The following is a 24,456-nucleotide window of genomic DNA, read 5'->3' as shown; positions in this document are numbered from 1 at the left end:
AATCATCCAATTATTTAAACAGAGAATTGTTACCAAGATATACCAAGTTGTTGATGAGATAACCGAGGGTAAAAACAACTCAAGGCATCATGAAAGGCAGTAAAGAGAAGTAGGTAGTATGCACAGTGGTTAAAAACAAAACAAAAACAACATTCCTTGTCATTAGACAGATCTGGCTTTAAGTGTATTAGCAATGTATGACTCTGGACAAAATCATTAGAATTAGGAGCCTGGAGGTGGGATATGAAACTCAAACATCAGAGAGGGAGGTCCTATGCATTGGAGTGGGGAGGGTAGTGTCTGAAGGGTACCCAAAAAGGCTGACTCCCCAAGTATTGGAAAAACTGCAAAACAGATTCATTTACTGCTTCAGGAAGGAATTGCTGTTGCCAGGTTAAAGCAGCATGGCGTGTGAAATGCGAGCAGACAGGCAACAAACTGGAAGATGGGAGTCCCTTTTTGTCCCCTAACCTTGTACCATCCTCCCAGAGCTCCCTACTGGCACACCTTAACAGGAAACCAGCTGGCAAGGCAGAAATGTGGCTTGCAGAGAGACAGCTCCAACATCACAATAGGGAGCAGGAAGAGCTGGGAGTGGAGAGATGAAGGCCGCCTGTGGGACACAGCAGGACACTATCAGGTGCTCCATGGCAAAGCCTCTCATCTCCTGGCTGAGTAGTGTGTCTTTGCAAATGATAAAGGGGATACCTGGGCTTCAGGTTCTAAATAAACAAACAAAAAACCTTTCGCAGTTTGGAACTGCTTATTAGCCTTCGAGACTGCAACTATTTCCTCTCTCTAGGACCACAACACAGTATTCACTACAAATTCTTCAGTGCTGTTATCACTGCTGGACCCTTTGGGATTAGGGGATTGGAGGTGGAGATGGTCTTTCTTGTATAATAAATACCTTTTTTTTTTTTTAAATTACTAAGCTTGCAGTAACTTTATCATGTAAGGAGGCAGCAAGTATGTATGCATAGTGGATTTAGAAAAAAAGTAACTTGTCATTAGACAGATCTGGCTTCAAATGTATTAGTAATGTATAACTTTAGAAAAGTTACCACAACTGCCTCAGACTCACTTTCCCTACCTGGTACACAGAGATAGCAACAGTACTTACCTTATAGGATTATAGTGAATAGTAAATTAACTTATTACTACCATAAAACTTAAGTTGTCTGGGGCCCTCCCTGGTGGCACAGTGGGTTAAAGCAGAGCACTAAGAAACTAAAGCCACTTCAGCATGAGTTCGATCTCCCCCGCAGAAGTGACCACATGTCATGGCAGACTCTCCTGACCCACCTGCTGCTCCCTTCAGCAGTGTGCTTCCTTTATCTGCCTGTTCTTCTCCCCACTCTGTCTCTGGTGAAGCCTCTCACTGCCCCTGCACCTCTGGCCTGTACCCCAGTTCTGTATGTATAAATAAAGCTTTTAAAAAAAAAAAGCTTAAAGTTGTCCAACAACTATCTTTTTTGCTTTTTCTTTTAAGCCTACAGCTTAGGGAAGAAAAATGTTGCCCTCTCTGCTCTTGAGAAAACTGCTCAGTAGCCTTTCCACATCATTCCTGCACTCCTGACAGTTATTTTTTTCAGTAACAACCTTTCTGACTAAAATGAAAGTTCCTTAAAATTAGAACTACATCTTTTTCACCACATACACAGTTCTTGGGGAAAAAAATTCTCTTCCCTGACAGATTCCATCATGGACCAATCCCCAATACTAGCTGATTCACACACCACCATGCTAGCAGGGGGTGGGGGCAACGCTGACGGCCGATGTGGAGAGGAGTAATTTCAGAAGGGATAGGCTAGTAAGAAATGTGTATCGGAATCACCTGGATCTTTTTCTGAGGGTACCTACTCCCTACCTACCATCACCTTTGAGGGCTCCAGGAGAATCCATCCCCCTTAGAAAACATGATTCCTTTGGAAGCTAGAGACAGAGGACAATAGGAAATAAAAAAAGAGATAGTCCTATCTTTCCAGTAGGAATGGATTCTTGATAAGCCTAAAGGGTCACTCAGTATCCAGACAAAAATTTGCATCGTGAGTGTCTTTGGGAAGTGTGTGAGGGAATCAGGAGGAACATGGTGGCTGGTTCCACTAGAGGAGGGACACAAGCCCTCTTGCTCAGTCACAGACAGACAACGCCCAAAGCAGCAGAGTACTGCATCAGAAAACTTAAGACATTACAGAGAAAGCCACAGGGAACCCTGAATGATCTAGTAAGACAACTAACCTAGTAGCTTAACCAAAGCTCAGATCATTTGTGACTGAATGGAGAACGAAACCTTCTTTTGATCCCAAGTCTTGTTTTCCCATTTAAAATATCTATTAGGGAAACACACATGGAATGATGGAACATACATAGAAACCTCAAGAAACAATCATCTGGGAACAATGTTCCTTTTAATAAAGTGAGTCTATACAGGGGAAGGTTGCTTGAGGACACCTTTCAGAATCTGCTACAATTGGGCAGTATCAGGTGAGGCAGAGTCAGAGAACTAGGTAGAGAAATGCACTGGCTAGGGAACAGGACACTCTCCCCTAGGCCAACAGATGGAAACCTAATAATATCTAGGCCACAGCAAAAGCTCCATAAAGTTCAAGGAAGACATTCTCATTCAATCGGGGCCCCAAGGTTCGAGAAGCTAGACCTCTTCTACAGAGAGGGGAAGAGAGTCTCCGAGAGCAGTCATGCAGAATGACTATTCCAGAACACAGCCAGTGCCTACTTCACTCAATGGGATAGAGTCTGAGTGGACTCTGCCACTTTATGCAATGTGATCTTAGGCAAGTGTTCAATTTTCTGTGAATTTTCTCATTTGCAAAATGAGAACAGCACTGTCACTCACAGGGTGGCTGTGGGGATTAAATATAGCACTTCATATAAATGGGAAAGAACAGTTTCTAGAACAGACCAGTCACCCAACATAAAGTCACACATATACATTTACTTTCATACTGTGGAATTAAAGGTATCATTGAAATCTATATCATTAAGAGATTTATTGACTAATTTAATAGTAAGTCCTTTTCTCCAAATCAAAATGTTAACTCTCCAATTCAAAGTCAAATAATTTACTTATCATAGGTTTGAAATGTTCTGCTTTAAAACAGTTACCAGAGGGCCCTTCCCGGTGGCGCAGAGGGTTAAAGCACTGCACTAAGAAGCTTAAGCCACTTCCACATGAGTTCAATTCCCGCCTGCCCCAGAGGAGATCCACATAGCGTGGCAGACCTCTCCTGACCCGCCCACTGCTTCCCTCAGCAGTGTACTTCGTCAATCTGCCTGTTCTGCTCCCCACTCTGTTCCTGGTGAATCCTTTCACCCTCTGCATCTCTGGCCTGTACCCCAGTTCTGTATAAATAAATAAATCTTTTAAAAAAAAAAGTTATCACGGCCCTCCCTGGTGGCGCAGCGGTTAAAGCACAGCACTGAGAAGCTAAAGCCACTTCCGCATGAGTTCGATCCCCGCCTGCCAAGGAGGAGCCCACATGGCGTGGCAGACCTCTCCTGGCCCGCCCGCTGCTCCCCTCAGCAGTGTACTTCGTTGATCTGACTGTTCTGCTCCCTGCTCTGTCTCTGGTGAAGCCTCTCACCGCCCCTGCGACTCTGGCCTGTACCCCAGTTCTGTATGCATAAATAAATCTTTAAAAAAAAAAAAAGTTATCACTTTCCTAAGTCTGATTCTTAAAAATCAGCAGCTACAAAGGGCAATTATCAAAGAGTAATTGCTTTAGAATAAGATTTTTGAAGGCATTCCTATGAATAGAAAGGTGTGCTGAGGGATTTAAATTATGATCTGCAATTATGATCTTTCAATTATGACATGTAATTATTTTAGGAATACAGTTGCGACACATGGCAAATGTTTACACCTATAATATAAGGCTGCTGCTAGGTATAATCCTTAAACTGAGTCTCAGACTTCCTCCATGCTCTACACAGAGTAGGTTGAATAGGTGATTGCTGAACAATCTTTCCTTGAGATTTACAAAGTAGCACTAAGAAAGAAAGAAGGACAATTTAAATATGAAGTCAAACTAAGATCTCTGGTTTCCAGTACTTACTAAGTGCATGACTTAGTCCCTTGAGGGTTCCAGGTGCTGAAAACACTCAAGTGCAGGTCGTAAGTGAAGTGTATCAGAAGTGGGCACATAAATGTCCAAATCTAGTGTGGTAGCCAGACACAGGGACCAGAAACAGAACGTAAGTGCCCTCTGATGCCAATCTCAGCCTCTTAAATACACACTTTTGGTCATGCCTTTGAGCTTTTTAGGTTTAATGTATTCTCCACCACGAAGCTATTCAGAATTATTCTTCTCCCCTAAGTCATTCAATTTTCTCTCCTTTCTTACCAAAAACACTTCTCAGTAATAGGCAGAGGATTATTACTTCAGTTTTGTTTTTTTTTAAGCAGGAGAAATGTCAGGCGTGTTATTTTCAGAGTGATTTAAACAGCTCTAGTGTTATAACTAAACAGAAAGAACAAAGATGCTAAAATATTAATCATCCTGCCCAGTTGTCCACTGGGAGTAGCTGAAAATGGCAACACACTGCTGTCTTCTGGCTTCGTGTCTACATTACTGCCTGAGCCGCTCACAAACACTCCCTTTCCTGAACATATGGAGCAATCTCAGGAAAGAATTTGCCTCAGTGAACCCTGACTAGCCAATCAAAACCAGAAGGTTCCAAGTTCAGTGACTAATATCAGAAATGAATTGTGCGTGGTGAAAAGGAAATTTTGTGTGCTGGAGAAATTTATACCCTGAGATCAGCCATATCACAGGTGTGCAGGATCACCTGGAGAAACTGAACTTTCAAAAAGGCGAGTTCAAACATTTCTTCAAGCAGCACGCCTGTCATCACAGGGTATGAGAAACCCAACTGCGCTCAGCAGTATCAGAGCCTGTAACACCACACAAGAGCTGCCATTTACAGAGGCCTTCCAGGGCTTGACATGGGGCAGTCACCATACGAAGCACCATGCAAAGTTGGTGCTCCCATTAATTTAATCCTCACAGTCCATAAGGAGGGGTTTTGTATTCCCTGGTGCAGACATGGGCAATGACCTTGGAGAGATGAGGTAAGCTGGTCTTGGTTACAGAGCTGGAGAATGGGTGTAGGTGGGGGGGTCTCTGTCCAATTCTCAAGCCTTTGTTCTTAACTAGCCACCACTCTACTCAATATTCTTCCCCCATTCTCATGCCATGATGTTCACAGAAAGGGTCCAAAAACAAAAATAAAAGACCTGGAAACACGAGATGGAGGAAGTATTACAACATGCATGGAGCTGTGCAGCATGGTCTTGGAAACCAGGGGAGGGTTTACTTATTTCCAACAAGTGGACCAGATCAATCACCTGGGAGATAGTGTAAGTTCTACTTCCAAGATGAAAGACATTTTGGCTGCTGAGAAGGCCTACCATTTTGAAATTTCAATGGAGGGTATGGGAATAAATATTAGACATTTATTAGCTCTTCAAATTCTATATGAAACAATTTAAACTCAAAAAGAGAATGACAAGCCAGTTTCACCCTAAAAGGTATAATAATAAATCATCATACTCATTTCCAGCAACGAAGTGACAAAGACACACATCCGATATGCCCTGTCCCTTCTCCTGTGGTCTGGCAGGCCTACCAGGGACAGTGGTGTGGCCCAGTGGCCCCAGGAGAACCAGTAAAATCTTAACTCAATCACTGAGTACCTATGTCCAGAGTCATGTGGGGAGGGGTGAGCTCACGGCTGTCCTCCTTTCTCAGGGAGAGGGTGTCCTGAGTTTCAGGGAAGTGGGGGGATGCAGAAGTCACGGTTTAGGAACTTCCTTCTTTTCCTTTGCTCCATCCTTCTCCATGAAGTTCTTCTATCCTCCAAGATTAACAAAACACACTACCCACTCCTTAAGTTGAAGGAGCAGGTCTTTCAGGCTAATTTCCTCAATTGATGACATTGCCAATGTTCCGGGAGGAAGTAGGTATATATACACTCTATTCTTTAACCCTGGGAGTGAAGGAACCTCTATTTGTATCTTTTACCTTATTGATTCAGAAGGGCAGGCACCTTGTCTCATCCCATCAAACCAGCAGCATGGTCTCAGACATGCAGAGTGAGGACTGTGGAGTCTCTCAGACACCAACAGATAGCCCTCAATGCTTCTGTGTTCCTCATTCACCTCAAAGAAGTGGGGAAAAAATACCACCCACCTCACAGGGTTTCTGTGAGGATTAAATGAGATAAAAGTCTTACCACAATGCCTAGCACACTGTAGGCACTCCATAATTGTTCTTATGATTGTCATTACAATGCCTTTAACTTTCTTATTCTATAGATTTAACAATTTTCATATGCTTAAAAGTGATCCAATGTGGGTGGACCCAGTGGAGATGTGCCTTCCAGTTTCCACTTCAAAAAAGGACACTTTATCCCAACTATTGTACTATAAGTGCTGTTAGCAGCTTGCCTCTGGCTGTCTGCCTCTTTAGGGGCTGTCTTAAGGGTATAGAGCTGTCTTGCTCAATATCATGCTATTTTCAAGGCACTCCACATGCAATGACTGATCAAGATGTGGCTATAAAGGCCTAGCCATGAATTCAACCTGGGCCAACTCTGACAAGCTATTTCCACTTTAAAGTACCCCTGGGTTGGCTGAAGCTTAGTTTCTCCCTCTACCCATGTAGCTTGTGTGGCTTCCTCTTCACAGGTGTTGATCCCATAGGTTCGTCCTAAGAAATGCCTTGCCTACCAAACTCTCTCTCCTGAGTCTGCTCCAAAGAGAATCCAACCCGTGCCTCAATGTTTCCCTAGATAAGAAAAAGAAGTTCAATTTTTAAAGTAGCACAAGTTAATAAGCCAGGTGGTTGAAGGAAAGCTTTCATAATGATTCTGGTATTTTACTTTATCTATATGGTCCATACTCCATGGATCTTTAAAATTCAACCTGAAAAAATGACTGAGCAGGTCAGCTTGGGCTGGTCTTTTGCATTATTCCAACAGGTAAAGGATTACAACAAGACAAGAGAGAAGGTTGGTGCACCCAGTTAGCTTACGAATTCCACTCTGCAGCATTGCTACTAAATGCTCTAATACAGGTACTGTGAATCTGGACCCTCAGCCATATTGCTATTTGAAACTAAGTCTAAATCCACATGTCTGTCTGTCTCACATGCATACACACACACACACGCACACACACACACAGTGTTTCTTTCTCTTCCTTCACATAGAAAACTGAGGCCAAACTATATACAAGTGGTATATGATGACAATCTAATGTAATCACTTACTAACCACTTTTTCAAGCCAAACTTTCCATGAACCCCCTATAAACATATCTCCTATAAACAGAGCTACTTATTTCTTCCGACGCTGCCCATTTCTGACAAGAAAAAATTATGTTTCAGATTATTTTCTCTGAAAATAAAGCAAAACAAAAATGGTTACTCTTTGATTGAATGGCAAAAGAAAATAATGAACAAATATGCTTTTTAACCCCACCCTAGAGATTGCCCAATCTTAGACTGAGTTTAGTGGCATGAGTCCGACACGAGTTAGGAGAGAATCCAGAAACAGAAGTGAGGGTCACTTCCCTACACAGGACCTCAAATTATCCTAACCCAGATAACTCAAAGGGGTACAGAAACCCAGAGTTCTGCCTAAGTTCACTTATACAAGTTTATAACACTTATCCCTGAAATAAACTCAAAGGTTGGCTATAAATACTCTGAGTGACTAGTTAACTCACTAGCACATAACAAAAAATTTTAAGTTGTGCTTATGAATTTCAAACTAACCAAAATAGTCAAGGGAACTACTTTGTCTTTGATGTCATCCCATCCCCTAATTACCGTTGAAAAATGGCTAAAACAATAATAATAAAAATAAAATAAAACATCATTATCAGCACATTTAAAATGTTTTCTCTAAGCACTGACATGTTTTGTACTCTCCAGCAGGACTGCCCAGATGGAAAGAGAACATCACGTCCCTCCCCAAAATAAACTAAGACCACCTTCCTGCTCAAGCTCCTTTAAGATTCTAAATCAATTGAAACTACTGCTCAGCAATTTCAGTTCCTTTCTTATGTTGTCTTTCCCTGCTTAAAAGCACTTGGTTCCAATCAGACCACTTCCTTCCTGCTGCTTTGGTTTTTATTACCAAAGTTCTTCAATCCTTTTCACCACCCCCTATGCCAAACAACTTCCATTTTTAGAAGCACATTCTCTGAGACTCCTAAAGAGAAGCCAAGCTTAGCTAAAGGTCCTCAATACCAGCAGTCACCTTCAAATATTCTGATTAAAACTGAAGAGTCAAGTTTCGTCATCACCTGCTTCCACCACCTTCTCTCTGTCTCTCTTCCCTCCTGCAGATCACACTCCTTTACTTCAGAATCGAGTGTTATTCTTAGACAGATGTGCCCATCAGAAAAAAAGTGACATGAAAAATAAGTCATTTGGTTTGGGCCTCAGCTCTGAGAAGAGTTAACACAGCAAGCCAAACTGCCTTTTCCTTTCTTAGAATGGCCTGCAGACTAAGTCAGCCTTGGGCAGCATATGGGAACTTGGGTTTAGTGAGGGTTCTCACTGTTAACTATTAAGGGTGGCTGATGTTCCTGCACTGTACAAACAATATGGTTTATACTGAATACCTGCTTTCCTTTTGGGAGCCTGGAATTTAAAAGTATGTGCCTTTTTAGCCAATATCCTCAAAAAACCTAATTAGGCCTTGAGTATCTAATGAGCTTCCCTGGTTGGCAACATTCACAGGTGGGGCCACAACTCAGCATTGAGCACATCCTGTGTGAATACACTGGATGAGGCCCTTTCAAGACTTATGCCTCCCCCCAATTTTGACCTTTGTGCCTTTACTCTTTACTGATTTTGCTCTGTAAAGTTATTCCTTTTGCTGGAATAACTTATAACCATGAACTTAACTACAGTAGTTAGGTACCTATGACTTACAGTAGTTATGTTCTATGAGGTCTTCATGGGCAGTGGTCTATCTAATGCTAAGCCGCTGCTTCTAAAGGAAGTATGAATGCACACACAGACACAACTCACACAGATCATACTCTTAGACCCTAAAAGACCTCATTGTGATAGGTTGTAGTTGGTTCTATTTTCCTTTTTAAGAGACAAGGAGGTTCTTAGGTGCCATGTCTGAGATCATTAACAGAGTTGGGACTCAAAACCATCCAACTGGTCCCCGAACAGGAGGCACCATCCTGTGATCTCTCTATGACAGCAAAACCAAAAAGGCAACGAGCACTGCCTTGTTTGACCTTGACTGAGAATGTGCACAATGGAGGACTCAAATTTTTCATCTTTACACATTCCCATAAATAACTGCATAAGCACCACAAGTACTGATGTGAAGTCTATACTGAGTCCTGTGACTCCTGCAAACAGCCCCAAAACTGGGAGTGGACCTGGAGACCAGGAGGGTTCCATGTAACTCCCAGGAGGGTTCCATGTTCCCCTTCCTTCAAAGGCACCAAAGAGGAGGAACATTGCTATTGGCACAAAGTGGTGGGAGGTAGGGCTTCCAGAGTAACCTGCTCTTTGCATCTGTGAGCACTTAGCCTTTCCTTTGAGATGCTCTTTGGTCTCTCATTTTGGCTTGCTTTTTGCCATCCATTCTCCAGTTCATCTGCTTCAGCTGGCCTGACAGCCTCCCTCTTGGAAGTCAAGTAGGAACTGTGGTAAAGTCCAGAGGAAGAAAATCCTGATAAATCACCTAAGCTAGTTCTCCTAGGGCCTGAAGATAAATGCTCTTTTCTTTGACAACTGTTCTACAGCTTTTTCTTTGGAAAATCCTTGCTTCTTTCTCCTCAGATGGCCTCTATGTCTGAAGATAGGGTCTAGTTGAAGGCCTAATGAGTCTTTTTTAAAAGGAAGCACTAGAACTGAAGGGAAAAGTGTCTCTATGACTCAAAGTAGACCAAACCCAACATGTCATCAGAGTTCCAGCTAGAAGCAAAGCCATATGATACATGCTGTGCAAATGTCTGAGTAGCTTTTTTGCATAGTCAGCAAATTCAAAGAATTTATGTTTTCCCACAGCCCATGATTTAATCAGGCATGCCTATGTAATGATGTCTCAAGAAAAATTCTTTAACAATGGTTCACGGGGCTTCTGGCTTGAGGAGCACATCCATGTTCTGGAAAGGTAGCATACTTGGAGAGAGCATGGAAGGTGTTTGCCCTCCCCACCCCAAGACTCCACCCTTTTACTCCCAAGACCTTGCCCTATGTCCCTCTTTTATTTGGCTATTTCGGAGGAGTATACTTTATCACAAACCTGTAATTGCTTTTCTGAGTTCTGTGGTAATTCTGTTTCATTATTGAATTCTGAAGGGGGGTTATAAGAACCCTGTATTGTTAGCCAGCTAGAAAGCAGGAGTGCTTAGAAATATCTGGGACTTGGAGCTGGTATTACAAGTGAGTACAGTCTTGTGGGACTGAGCCTATATACCTGTAGAGTCTGACACTAATGCCAGGTAGTTAATGTCAGAACTGAATTGCATTCTTGGACACCTAGTTGGTGTTGGACAACTGTCTATTTCTCTCTCACCAGTCCCCACTACTATAAACTAGTCCCTTCCTAGAGATAAATAACAAGTGTGATAATTTCATATTCATGAAATATTTAATGGCCACCTTCTTCCACATCTCTAATTCTGTCTTATCTTTGGGCAAATTCATCTATAAACACATTGGATGATAAGTTGAAGGTATCACTCCAATGACAGTAACTCTAGAAATCAATTTTCACAGATAATATAAAAAACTTGTCTAATGTAAGCTTCCAGAACACTAACTGTTCAGCAAAACTATTTCTATAGATACTGTGACCTTGTAAAAACAGATGTACAAGAGACTTTACACTTAAGACAGTAGAGTAACATATATGGATGACTCCTGCCTTCCCAAGAACATAATGAAATGTAAAGAAATATTATTTTAAAGAAGAAACCCATGGTGACACTGAAAACACAAAGGAGTACTATTAGTTAAAAAGTCATTTTGAAGGTTTTTTGTTTGTTTTTAAAAAGAAGATAGGTGGGGCTGTTACTGACAAATAAAGAACTGGGGGGGCAACCTAAAATAGATGATCAGAGCTGCAAACAGTTCTTTCTTCCTGCCAGAGCCTTGGAAAGACTCCATCCAATCTCAGAGTCAGTGGCTACTGGGAGGCATCAGGACATCAGGGAGTGAGGAATTGTCTAAGGAGCTAAGACAGTTGGTCCTTACCTGTGTCCTGTGTAGAATGTAGAGTATCTGTCACAGCTGGCCAACCCCACCCTCCACTCCTCCAGAATAGCTCTCTCCAGGGAGGAAGAGCTATCTGGGAAGTATCTATGATGTTGGTGTCCAAGTCAAAAAGCTCCAACACATAGTAAAAAGAAAATCTAATAAAGATGTCACCCCCAGGTTAGAGTACCTCTCTCCTTAGTAATCTTGGCATGAAGTCTACAGCAAAGGTGCTGATTCTGCTTGTGTCCTCGTCTACCTAACTGCATGCCCTACTGAGGAAGCTGCTTGTTGGTATACCCTGCCCATTCACAGAGTACAGACCCAATTTTTCCAGCCAAGCAAGATTTTAAGTAAATAAATTCATCTAAATGCAAAGAAAACCTATGTCAGATACCTACACTCCATTCCTCATTCATATAAAGTCAATGAAAATTAACTATGTAAGGAAATGCCCACAACATGGTACAGTTTGCTTGGGCTGTACCAAGACTGGGCAGCTTAAACACAAAATGGCTGTCTCACAATGCTAGAGGTTGGAGCTTCAGATCAAGGTATCCGCATCATTGTTTTCTTCTCAGGCTTCCTTCCTGCGATTGTAGGTTATCGTCTCTCTCTAAGTCTTCACATGGTACGCCCTCTGTGCGTGTCTATGTCCTAATTTCCTCTCTTATAAGAACACCAGTCATATTGGATTAGGGACCACCCTAATGACCTCATTCTAACTTAATTACATCTTTAAAGACCCTATCTCCAAACACAGTCACATTCTGAGGTTCTGAGAGTTAAGACTTTAACATATGAATTTTGAGGGGGCATAATTCAGCCCATAACAGCATGAAAGAGAAAGACTGAGATGAACAAACCAAAACTTACCCGGAGGAAATAAAATACAAGGAGCATAAGGAAAATTTTAAAGTTTTAACTAATACCATTCAGAGATTTAAAAGATTTTACAACCTTAAAAACAATACTTCTGTGGAAAAAAGCAATTTTGAGCATTAAAGCTTAATGGTGTTTAAAAGTACAGTTCTCAAAATTTTAAAAAAATCAATTAGAAGAACTGAGTAACAGAATGGATCCAACAATTATAACAGAAATCAGTAAAACATGTCAGTAAATCTAAATAAAATACTTATGTAGGAAAAGGGGGGATTTCAGTATAAAAGAACATGAAAGATGAGTTTAAAGCAAGCTTAAGACTATAAACTTGATTTATACAGAGATATTTATTTGCTTTAGACTGTTAGAAAATGTAAACTTAGGTATGCATGTTAAAAATATAAGGGTTGGTGTGGCCAAGGTGGGTGGCCTAACTGAGCATCTTATTCTTGGGTGAGGGTGAGGGAAAAGTAGATTTCCCATGAAGTCGCCATTTCCCAGCTCCTGGCTTTAAATGGAAAGTCTATTTTCAGTCCCTCACAATTCATAGCCATCATAACCCCAATTCTTATCTCTGCATGGGTGTTAACACAGCAGTCCCTAAGGTACACTTTGGCTTAGTTCTGAGGGCCACGAGGCTTCAATTCTGCTCACCGCTATGGGTTAGCACCTTCACTTATGATACCCGAACAACTCCCTTTCTTGCTTTCTAAACTCAGCTAAGAATCATAAAACTATTTAAAAAAAAAAGTTTTAACTAAAAGGGAGTGAGGGAGGACTCTCCAATCAACTCAGTCTACCATTTTGACAAAATGTCTGCACTGTATAGACAGTGAAGGAAAACACTTGAGAGCTTACGATGTGTAAAGCACTGTTCTAAGGGATTTACACATCTGAACTTGTTTCATCTTCATAACACAAATCAAACAGATATTAAAATCTCCACTTTAGGCCCTAATGGTGGCGCAGCGGATCAAAGCACAGCTGTAAGAAGCTAAAGCCACTTCAGCATGAGTTCGATCCCTGCTCCAGAGCTGATCCACATGGTGAGGCAACCTGACCCGCCCGCTGCTCCCCTCAGCAGTGTACTTTGTCAGTGGGCCTGTTCTGCTCCCCACTCTGTCTCTGGTGAATCTTCTCATCACCCCTGCACTTCTGGTGTACCCCAGTTCTGTATGCATAAATCTTTTTTAATAAAAAATCACCACTTTATAGATAACAAAAGTTAGGACAAAGAAATTCACTTGCTCAAGGTGACACAACTAGTAAATCTCAGAGGTAGTGTGGCTCCTACCTGCTGCCTATCATCCCCTGAGCCCGTGCCATTCACTGATGCTATTCAACCAATACTTGGTCTCCCTCAGTCTCAATCAGAAATGTTGGTTGGATTACTCCTTCTGGAGGCTGGGACTCTAAACAGTTAGTTGTGAATGAATTTCACAAGGGGCTTCTGGGCTGCAGTATTTGAGTGCAGGAACAAGTCCACTACAGCTCTCACTCTGACACAGTGGCCAGCAATATCTGAAATGATGGCTATTTTATCAGTCAGGAATTGTCTATAATCAGGCCCAACAGTGACACACAATGAATTTGTATTGAAACAGGCAAAAAAAAAAAAATGTCATGAGCATTTGTTATTCTAAATTACTTATACTTGGGGGCTATTTTTCATAAAATTAAGTTACTAATGTTCATATGCAAAGATTTATTATTGCTATTTTAAGATGAATTAATATTTTTAAATTGTTTTTAATTTTTTTAAAAGATTATTTATGCATACAGACCTGGGGTACAGGCCAGAGGTGCGGGGGCAGTGAGAGGATTCACCAGAGAGAGAGTGGGGAGCAGAACAGGATGACTGATGAAGTACACTGCTGAGGGGAGAAGGGGGTGGGCCAGGAGAGGTCTGCCACGCCATGTGGTTCACCTCCAGGACGGGGATCCAAATCATGCTGAAGTGGCTTTAGTTTCTTAGTGCTGTGCTTTAACCCACTGCACCACCAGGGAAGGCCCTGTTTTTAATTTTTAACACAGTTAGTGCTGATGTGTATATATGCCCCACATAAACAAAAGCTCTTACGAAGTTCAACCTTGTTTAAGCCTACAAAGGGGCCTAGCTTGAGAATCACTATGCTAGGTTAATTGATACTAAAGTCTAGGGAATAACATCAATAACACATTTATAGACTAAAGAGGAAAAACATCAGAGACAAAGATAAACATTTCCATAATGATAAAAATATATAACCAAGTAAAAATAGATGAAATAATCATGTACATATATGTACCTAATAACTTTTCTCTGAATTTTATGAAATAGAAAATTGAGCCAATTACATGAGAAAATTGCCAATCATCAGCACTTAAGGAGATTTTTACTACACTTCTTTCAGAAACTGACAGGGAGCAGGAAGATAGAAAAGACAGGTAAGATGGGGACAATGGAGTTGACAAGCCTCAATCTAGTAGTGCATATAAAGTCCTGTCTCCCCAAAATGAAGACCACACATTCTCCTCAGGGACACACAAAGTAGACACTAAGACAGAAGTAATCTTAATAAGGTGAAATGGTATCACATACCATGTAATTCTATGGCCTTCTGCAATTCAGTGAGATAAACAATAAAAAAGATGGCTTAAAAATGCATACATACAGGCCCTCCCTGGTGGCGCAGCGGGTTAAAGCACTGCACTGAGAAGCTAAAGCCACTTCCGCATGAGTTCGATCCCCGCCTGCCCCGGAGGAGACCACATGGCGTGGCAGACCTCTCCTGACCCGCCCGCTGCTCCCCTCAGCAGTGTACTTCGTTGATCTGCCTGTTCTGCTCCCCACTCTGTCTCTGGTGAAGTCTCTCACTGCCCCTGAGTCTCTGGCCTGTACCCCAGTTCTGTATATACAAATAAATAAATCTTTAAAAAAAAAGCATATATACATTTGAAAACTTTGAAACAAGGGGTTATAAGAAAAATCAATGAAAATCATAAAATGTAATAAACTAATTTTTAATAAAAGCACTAAACAGCAGTACTTGCGAGTGTAAAGAGCTATTCAAAGGAGGATAGATAGCCTCTTGTATAGCTGAAAAATGTATCCATGTAAATTAACGTGGAGTCAAAATGCTGTTCTAAGTTACTGTTGATATAACTATTGTTGATTATGGCTAAAAAAAAAAAAAACAAAAACAAAACCAGACTCCTTCCCACAAAAATATATATTCTCTGAATTTTCAGGGCCTACTAGGTGTTCAGACTATGGAGTCCTCTCAGTCCTGACTTCACAAATTGATATTAGCTTTCTCCTCATTACTTACTTTTTCTCAGTCACAAAATTTCTCCTATTTTCTCAAACTTGCAAGGTTCTCAGGAGATGACCTTGCTCTCCTTGGAATGCCTCAAACTGCCCAACACCCCTTCAACCAGCCAGCGTGGGACCATTCTGGAAATTTCAGCAACCATTCACAAACTGTCCTGCCTGTCAATCCTGCCATTGAAGGCTAGTCTTTTCCTTGATGGCACCTCCCAATTTGAAAAAAATACCTTGGTTTAGGGGTGTCTGTGTTTAGTGTCTGTCTCTCCCAGCTAGGCTGTAAGGTTAGCAAAGAAAGGGATCTTGTTTTTTGTTGTTAATGTTTCACTGTGTAAGGGGCTACACCTAGAGCTGATACTAAAATTTTGTTGAATGAAAATTTCATTGTCCACTGGTTTAACATTCTCAGTGTAAAGGTGGTAAAAGTTGAGGGACAATGCAAAAAATACAGATACAGATCTAAACATATGGATCTAGACTTAGACCTAAATATTTTTCTTAACTAAATTATGCAGACATAATTAAGGGACTGATAAAGTAGGAAACTAAGTCATTTTACATACTGGTAACAATCTGATTAGTGTTTCAGTCACTGCATAGTACAGGTGAGTGGAAACACCTACCCAGTCATGCCTGCCTTCCCCGCCAGCCTGCTTCCTTTCTCATCTCTCCTGCTTTGTGGATTCTGGGGACACTGACCTTCTCCCAAGTTTCTCCACCATGTTATGTACCTCTCTTTTAAAGGACCTTTACACATGTTGCTCCCTCTTTCTTCAAATTTCTGTTCAAGTACCACTTCCTAAGGGAAAGCTTTCCCACCCTACCATCATGTCAGGTTCTGTGTTCTACTAGTTCCCTGGGTGTCACTCACCTAGGTCTCTAACCAGGTATCTGTAGGCTATCTAAATCTGCCTCTGTGAGTATAATGAAAGTTCCATGAGGGCAGCAGCCATGTCTCTTGACCATGTTTGCACATGGGTCCTCATAGAAAAGGCACTCAGGTTTACTAGGTGGAGAATGTAGTATAGGAAGAAGAAATTACTTTAGATTTAGGGTAAAGAACTTATCAGGTCTAATAAGGTCTTTCCTTATTAAGGAAAGAAAGTTTATTAATCTAGATAAAGGAAAGTTATGGAGTCAGTCAGTAAAATGTTCAAACTTATGTCTTCTGTGGACAGAGGAAAGGTGATTTTGCTGCAGCTGCTGCTGTTGATTTTACACATCAAGAGAATTTATGATGCCTTCCGGGAAGATCTTAGAGGAAAGAACAGATGACCATAGGTCAGAGATGACTGAAAGATGAAAAGATGCCAGAGGGTTGGGGGAGGGAAGGGACCGACCTCAAACTTTCCATCCTAAGATTCTGAGACTAAGTAAACTCACAAATTTCTTTATGAATGAAATGCAGACTTGAGAAGTCACTTCACTAATCCTAGCGGTTGGTCAAAGGCCACTGCATGGAATCGCAATAAAGGAAATCTGAATCAGACCAGCACAGCCACTCAGAAAATGGTTTCCCCACCTGACATTTACATGTCTGTACGCCAAGTTTAGCGGGGGTGAATTAGATTCCTGTCAATTCATAAAAGCTTGCTTGTCCCCATAAAGTGCCTGATGCCACAAGAAATGCACTGAATGTCCTGGGCATGGCTTTCCTGTGAGAGCTCTCCTGGGCATGGCTCTCCTCCAACAGCTCAAGGCATTGGTTGGGGACAGCTCCCCACTCACAAGACACCAAGTAACAGGAAGTCCCCATACCACAAGTCTTTTTACACTACATTGCCTCCAAAGGAAAGCAGTTTCTGCCTGTCTTGCTTCCTTTACAGAGCAAGTTTTGGGAACGCAGTATCAGACAACATCACTCTGGCCACAGCCATCCTTTTACACAGTGACAAGGTCACAGTGCTGGAAGGCATAGTTTTGGCACCTTGTAACCCCTTACTTGTCTAATATTGATCTCAATACCAAGAGGGCTGTGTATTAAATCGCAGAGCACCCTACTTGAATGAGGCCCAGGACGAGGGAGACTGTAACAGTCTTCTTGCAGTGGTATGTGCCAAGTGTCAGCATTTCAAACACCACCTGCAGAATTTGTTTGCCATGTCCATGTTTCATGTACCATCTGTGCCTGATGTTTTTCTCTTGTTAACTGTTTTTTACTTATACAAATTATTGAATAAGATAATTTTATACTGCTGTGAAGTCACAGGTTTCAAATGTTAGTCATGTTTATTTCTAGCACACACTGCAATGTACAATTATGAAAATGTAAATTGTTTCTCTACATTATCACCCAAAATCAACTTGCTTGCATATGATATTCTGATGCTAGATAAGCCACAAAAAGATACCTTCACCAACTTGCCCACATATTTCACCAGCATGAGACTAAATTCTGTTACCAAAGGACTAAATAAGCAGTTTGAGGTGTTCTAAGTAGAGGTTGACCAGGGCGCCTGAGCTGTGAATTCTGCTGTAAAGAAATCTCAAGAGGCAGAGGAGCTACTGACCAACGGAGGACTCAATACAGTTTTTAGCATGAATGTTTAATGTGAATTTGCTGACAACTGGCAAAAAGGCAATTATTACTTTGTGTCTTTTCCAATAATTGTTCTAACAATTATCACAAACCTAGTATTTTAAAGCAATACACACTCATTCTCTTACTGTTCTGGAATTCAGAACTAGAACATTTTCATTGAAATCAAGGTGTCCCCCCAAAAGGCTGGGGGGCGGTGAATTCACTTCCTGACTGTCCTAGCTTTTAGACCTACATTCCCTGCACCCCTCAGCTCATGACCCCTTCCTTCATCTTTGAAGCCAGCAGCAAGGCATCTCGTGTCAGTGATCATAACACCTTCTGGGTCAAATCTCTTTGCCTCCCTTTTATAATAACACATACATATTCAGTCCCTAACCACATAACTCAGGAAAATCTCTCATCTCAATATTCTTAATTTAACATACCTGCCAAGTCCCTTCTGCCATATAAGGTAACACCTAGAATCTCTAGAATGATTCTAGGAATCAGGATGTGGGTATCTCTAAAGACTGTTATTCAGCTCACCACAACTTTCTGAAACTTTCAACATGAAAATTCTGTGGGCAAATTCTAACTGCCTTGTAATGATAATTCACTGATATACATATGAAAGCATTCATTATTTTGTGTCCTTCAAGAACATAGTCATATTTCCAGCCGTTTCAAAGGACATGTTTAGCACCAATACTGGGGTTGTGGAGACAACGGTCACTTTGCTTTCTTTCAGAAAGCAAGGGAATGTTCAAAAATTGATAGGGAAACAGCAAAAGGATTGGACAAACTTGGGGTAGTTGAACATCAAAAAGAGTAAGGAGGAGTAACACACATTAGCAGAGATACATGATACAACCTGCTCTTATACATTTTCATTGATTAGAACTATCCTCTGTAGTTCTTGGTGCTGACATTAAGACTTGGTCATGTCAAAGGTAGATCTCAGTCACATCTACTTCAGTGAAGTCAATCCTGTTTTTTTTTTTTTATTCTAGTGTTCTTTTCAAAAGGCTGGTCCTCTTGAGCATGAGATTTGAGGAATTTGAGGGCAACACAACTCTTGATTCTGGAACATCTGCATATCTGATGTGAGCTCTTTGTGCCCTGCTATCCCTATGGCTCAACTTGAACTGAAGGTCACCAAACTCTGGCTCTAGGAGGTGATTTGTCTGCTGCCACCTGCCACATCTAGGACATGCTTAGGTCTCCCATCATGGTGTGTTCATTTAACTAGGGTTAGTCACTGGCATATGAATGGGGTAATTACTGGTGCTGGTCAGGTCCTTTTTAATGCTGTATGAGAAGGCTAGAAACTGAACTCCCAAACTTATTCAACCCTCCTGCTTTGTGATGATGTTGTAAGCACAATGTACGTTGTTAGCAAGGCTTTGATGCTTGATTCCAAAAAGGCCATTATCTTGGCCTATTGTAAAAAATCAAAAGAATAATTCACTAAGTCAGTAAATCAAATTGAGATATTTATAACAAAAATGCAGCTTCTCTAGTGTCCCCGACTCTTTGCAACACACTCAACTCACAATAAATTCAAGAGACTGCAACACAGCTCTCAATGCCTACAGATGAAACTGCCTTTTTGGTTTTGGCAAAAGGAATAAAGGTTGATTAAAGTCCTGACAAGGATATAGTTTTGTATCTTCAGAGAGTCTCTCAGTGCCTAGAAAAGAAAATGGCTGATGCTATCCTCTTTCTGCAGAGCAAATGTGCACATTAGCAATCCACCAAGTTAAGCGCCATCTCTCTGGGAGGCCACTACAGAGTGACCAGTTTTTCTAGACAACTAATGGAAAAACACCTCATGTTTGTCTATGAACACATGTACACATCCAGGTCTGGAAAGGCGAGGACTGGGAAGGCACACAGGAAGAAGGGAAAAAGGAAGATGTAACATATGCCATCAGAAAAATCTCCAGCTGTGACTTGCCTGGCAGATGTGTATATACGTAACTACATGAATGTTCCATGCATATGTGGGGTTTACATCTTATGTGAGCATATGAAAAACAATATAAAGGTACAGCATTCTCTCAGCATATTCAACAAGGGCACTGGTTCTAAAATTTGGTAGCACAGTCAATCATCTGGGAAGCTTTAAAAAGTACTGATGATTGAGCCCCACCCTAGAGATTCTGAATTAAGTGGGATGAAGTACTGAGGTAAGCAGAATAAACAGCCTACCCCAGAGACTTCTACATCCCAGGTCCTGAAACCTTGGACTATGTTAGGCAACATGGCCATGGGGCAAGTAAGGTTGCTAGTCAGCAGACATCAAGTGGGAGAATTAACTTGATTAGCAGAGTCCTCGCAAGTAGAAAAGGGAGATTGAAGTTAGAGGTCACGATGACACAATGTGAGAAGGACTTAATTACCTGTTGTTGGATTTCAAGATAGAGGAGGGAGCACAAATCAAGAAAGCCACAAAATACAGGCAGTTGCCAGATGCTGACAAAGGCAGTGGATTGTCCCCTAGAGCCTCCAGAGGAGAATACAGACAGCTCAGACACACTAGTGTTAGTGAGTGAGGCCCAGCTCAGACTTCTGATTTATAAGACCATCAGCTAATATGTTTATGTTGTTTCAGGGCACTAAGTTTGTAATTTGTTATACTAACATTGGAAAACCAACACAGGTATAGCCTAGGTGCTTCCCATATACATCAAAGTATAACCCCCTAGATGTTTCCAGTACATAGCAAAGTATAACCACTGATCTCAAACACAAGATAAGGACAAGCTTCTGTGATTGCTTGTGCTGGGAAAATGTATGAGGATTTCGTCTGGGAAGTTAGCAAGTCTCTCCACCAAAGTATGCACCATTAATTCTTAACCATCTAGCCAGAGATTACTACATGCCGACTCATCCAAGCACATTACAGGTTGATGTGCGTCACTCCTGCAATTCTACAGTGGCTAGAGGCCTTTTTCATCCTGAGTAGGCTAAGTATTCTTGGGATAAAGAAAAATTATATACCTGATAGCTTTTCCATCGAGCTGATTTTTTACCACTTTTTTACCACTACTGTTACTAGAGGAAGGAATTGACCAATAACCAAATTATATGCAAATACAGAAATTAGTGTATTCACCTAGCACTATTAGAAAAAGGACTATATTACCCTTCCCTTGTACTTAAACTATTGAAAACCACTATTAGGATTGTAAAGATAGATCACTTAAGCAAACGGGGACACCTAAGATCAAGGAAAGATAAATGGAATGTATTTACCTGGGCAACATCAACTCATTTTTTATAGAGATCAAGGAGAACAGTGCATGACCGAGACAGGTGTGGCCCTCCCCCCCAGAGCAATGGGCTCACTCCCACATGATGCTTTTTCTTAAAAGCCAATCCATCATGGTATAGCCAAATGCTGAAGCCATAGAGGCATCTCCTTTTTACTTTATCCTCCCTACTTTGTCTGCCTCACAGAGGGAGCAAGCACAGCAGAAAAAGCAGTGCCATTAGAATCCAAAGACTTGAGTTCACATCACTTAAAAGTGATGTGGAATTAGGAGGTCCCTCTGACACGCTGAGCTTCATCTCTCACAGAGATAACACTACCTCCCCAGTGCTGCATGCTGATTAAATGGAATGACATAATGGAAAGTGCTTAGCACACAGCAGGGGGCTTTAAATGAGTGCTCGCTTCACTGAAACTCAACGATTCGTATGCTTTCACACGTCACCTCTATGCTGAAACTCTGCACGTCTCCTTCCTTTACTCACTCTGCTCTGGTCCTGTATCTCCAACTGTCTGCTTGACACTCAGATTCCTCACTGGCATCTCTAATTGGACATGTCCAAACTGGACAGATGGTCTCCACTCACAAGCCTGTGACCCACCCAGTCCCCCTGCCTGTGTCTGCCATGTAAAGGCCCTGGCAGTCCCCCACATCCATCCTTTCTTCTCCACCCCATCCCTACCGCTGCCACTCTCATTCAGGCTCCATTTCCTCCTATCACACTTCAAGCACATGGGCCTTTAGGATAAGATCCCAAGCATCCTGCTTGTGGTTCAACTTTCTTCAACCAGATCTGTCACATCAAACCCCAAACAAAGACCGTTAAGCACATTTTGCCCTGAACCTGGTACTTATGGTAGAAAAGGAGCCAGCCATAAATCAGCCACACACTTATAATGGTATTTTCATCAGTGATGAGCCGTGTGTTCACTAGAGCAGGCCTGTGTGTGTCTGGGTGTGTAATAGGCTGTGGAGGCAACAAAGAGCCCCCCCAGTCTCAGTGTACCCCATCACCATATACCTCACACAGAAACCTCATCATGTTGCCATGCAAGGAAAGCTCTTGGGATAAGAGGATCACAGGACAAAGTATTTTTAAAACCAGCTACAGACAACTGGAATTTTTTAATCAAACTTCTTTACCTGGCATAGTCATGCATATCTTAACAATGGAGATTTCTCCACGTGTCCAGATGATCTCATCACTGTGCAAATGTCACAATTACACAAACCAGAATGGTACAGCCTCTTACACACCTAGGTACACAGAGGACTGCTGCAGTGCACACATGGCTCATCCCTGATGGGAATATTGTTGTGTGTAGCTGATTTAATGACTACAGTCTAACTCAGCCACACACCTCCCTCAACTGCATTAAACTATAATAATCGATTGATGTTTAACTACTTTACATGTCTTACAATATTAAAATCACTTAACAAGTATTCAAAGTTTTAGTGTTTCTTCTAAGGGGCAAATCTGGTCGACCTCAGATGTGTTCTTACCATTCTGTTCATCCAGTTCATTTCCAATTTCCTGCCCCATTTGTTTTTGGCGACTTATGATAGATGAAAGGGCATCAAGGCCTGCATCCTGTTCTGAAAGAAAAAGTAAAAAAATTAACTAGAAGTCAAAGGAAAATAATTTATAGAGTCCAGAAGTATACCCAGGCATGTAACAGAATTCAATATTTTAAATTAATTAGGAAAAAAAGAATAACTAACATTATTGAAAATTAAGAAAAAAAATTAAATACCAATACCTTAAACAAAAATAATCTCTAGATATATTAAAATTTTTAAATATTAAAATAATGCAAGGTTAGACTTAACATTTAAACTTTGATACTTAATATATAGTGTGCACAAATCAATAAAAATACTTAATATTCTAAATTTTAAATGGGCAAAGGATAGAGACAAAAGCTTCAGAAAAGAATTAAGAATCAAAAAATAAAACCTTTGACATCACTACTACTGTTTTTTGAAATATCAATAATTTTTTTTTTTTTGCACAGCAGACCTCTCCTGTCTCACCTGCTACTCCCCTGAGCAGTGTATTTCAGTCAATTCTCCTGTTCTGCAGCCTACTCTGTCTCTGGTGAATCCTCTCTCGCCCCACACCTTTGGTCTACACCTTAGTTCTTCTATGCATTGCGCCTCCCCCCCCAAAAAAAAAATCAAAAGGAACACTAATTACTAGGGTTAAAGTATGAAGAAGTAGAAGCCCCTAAGTACTATGCAATGGGGGGGGGGGGCTTGAGCAATTGTGCCTGTCTTTTTAAACGTATCAATTCTATGTCTAGGAATGATAGAAGAAGCGTTCAGATAGTATACAAAGATGTACATACACCCACTTGAAACACTATTTCCCTACTGGTTATCAACTTACTGCTTATCATATCCAAATTCCTCCTCTTGTGACTGCTCTATGAAAAGGGATGTGAAACCTTTAAGTACATTTTCCTTTGTGAGCTCTGTCACTAGAGGATACTGTGAGCTCTGTCACTAGAGGATACTGCAGAGACGTTACAGAAGGAAAGGGATTTTGCACCCCATTTCCAGCCTGCTCTCTCAACAGGCTCCTGCAGGGCTTGTGTCATCAATGTCCAGTTTGTTCAGGGTTCAGCACAGCATAGCCAGAATCCAGCACCCTCTCCCAGCACAACTTCTCCACAGGTGGTTTTACAGCAGAATGTCCATAGTTAACACATCCCCATGAATAATATTGTCAAGTACTCCAGAGGGCAGACTTCCAGCAAGTTCTACCAACTCAGCACCTCTGAGTGAACCCCAGTGAACCCCAGCTGTGACCTCTTTAAACAAGATCTCCTCAGGGTGCTCCTCGGCTACTCTATCTCTGCCTTACAGTAAGTGGTCAAATCACACTCACTGTTTTGTTCTCTTTACTGTTTGCTGGGTAATCCTTTTACTCTTCATTAGTTAATAATTCTGTATACTAAACTTTTCCTTGTTAAAATTTCTTTCTCCTGATTGGAGAAATATATTTAAAGTAGTGAAAAATTTGAAATTATCTAAATATATTTAGAGTAATGAAATACATTTATTTGTATATTTATAATGAAAATTTTGAAATTACCTAAATACCCAGTGTTTTGTTTAAAAATATGTAATAAAAAAATAAAAATAAAAATATGTAATACACTGACATAGCAGAATACTGCAGCCATGAAAAATAATATTGTATGTGTA

General features: G+C 41.1%; 1 protein-coding gene across 2 annotated transcripts in view; it reads right to left on the bottom strand.

Moving 5' to 3' along the window:
- The window catches only part of STX8 (syntaxin 8), a 218,605-nt gene that overhangs the window by 141,565 nt on the left and 52,584 nt on the right, over positions 1-24,456 (bottom strand). For both annotated transcript variants that reach the window (XM_012726710.1, XM_012726711.1), the window contains exon 6: positions 22,750-22,842. In XM_012726710.1, the coding sequence (XP_012582164.1) occupies positions 22,750-22,842 (93 nt within the window). The remainder of the gene's footprint in view (positions 1-22,749; positions 22,843-24,456) is intronic.

Source organism: Condylura cristata, unplaced genomic scaffold (assembly GCF_000260355.1).
Source record: "Condylura cristata isolate star-nosed mole 26May11 unplaced genomic scaffold, ConCri1.0 scaffold00017, whole genome shotgun sequence".
In the NCBI taxonomy this organism is placed as follows: Eukaryota; Metazoa; Chordata; class Mammalia; order Eulipotyphla; family Talpidae; genus Condylura; species Condylura cristata.
The sequence above is the reverse complement of the archived record's forward strand: the minus strand, read 5'-3'. Positions and strand labels throughout refer to the sequence as shown.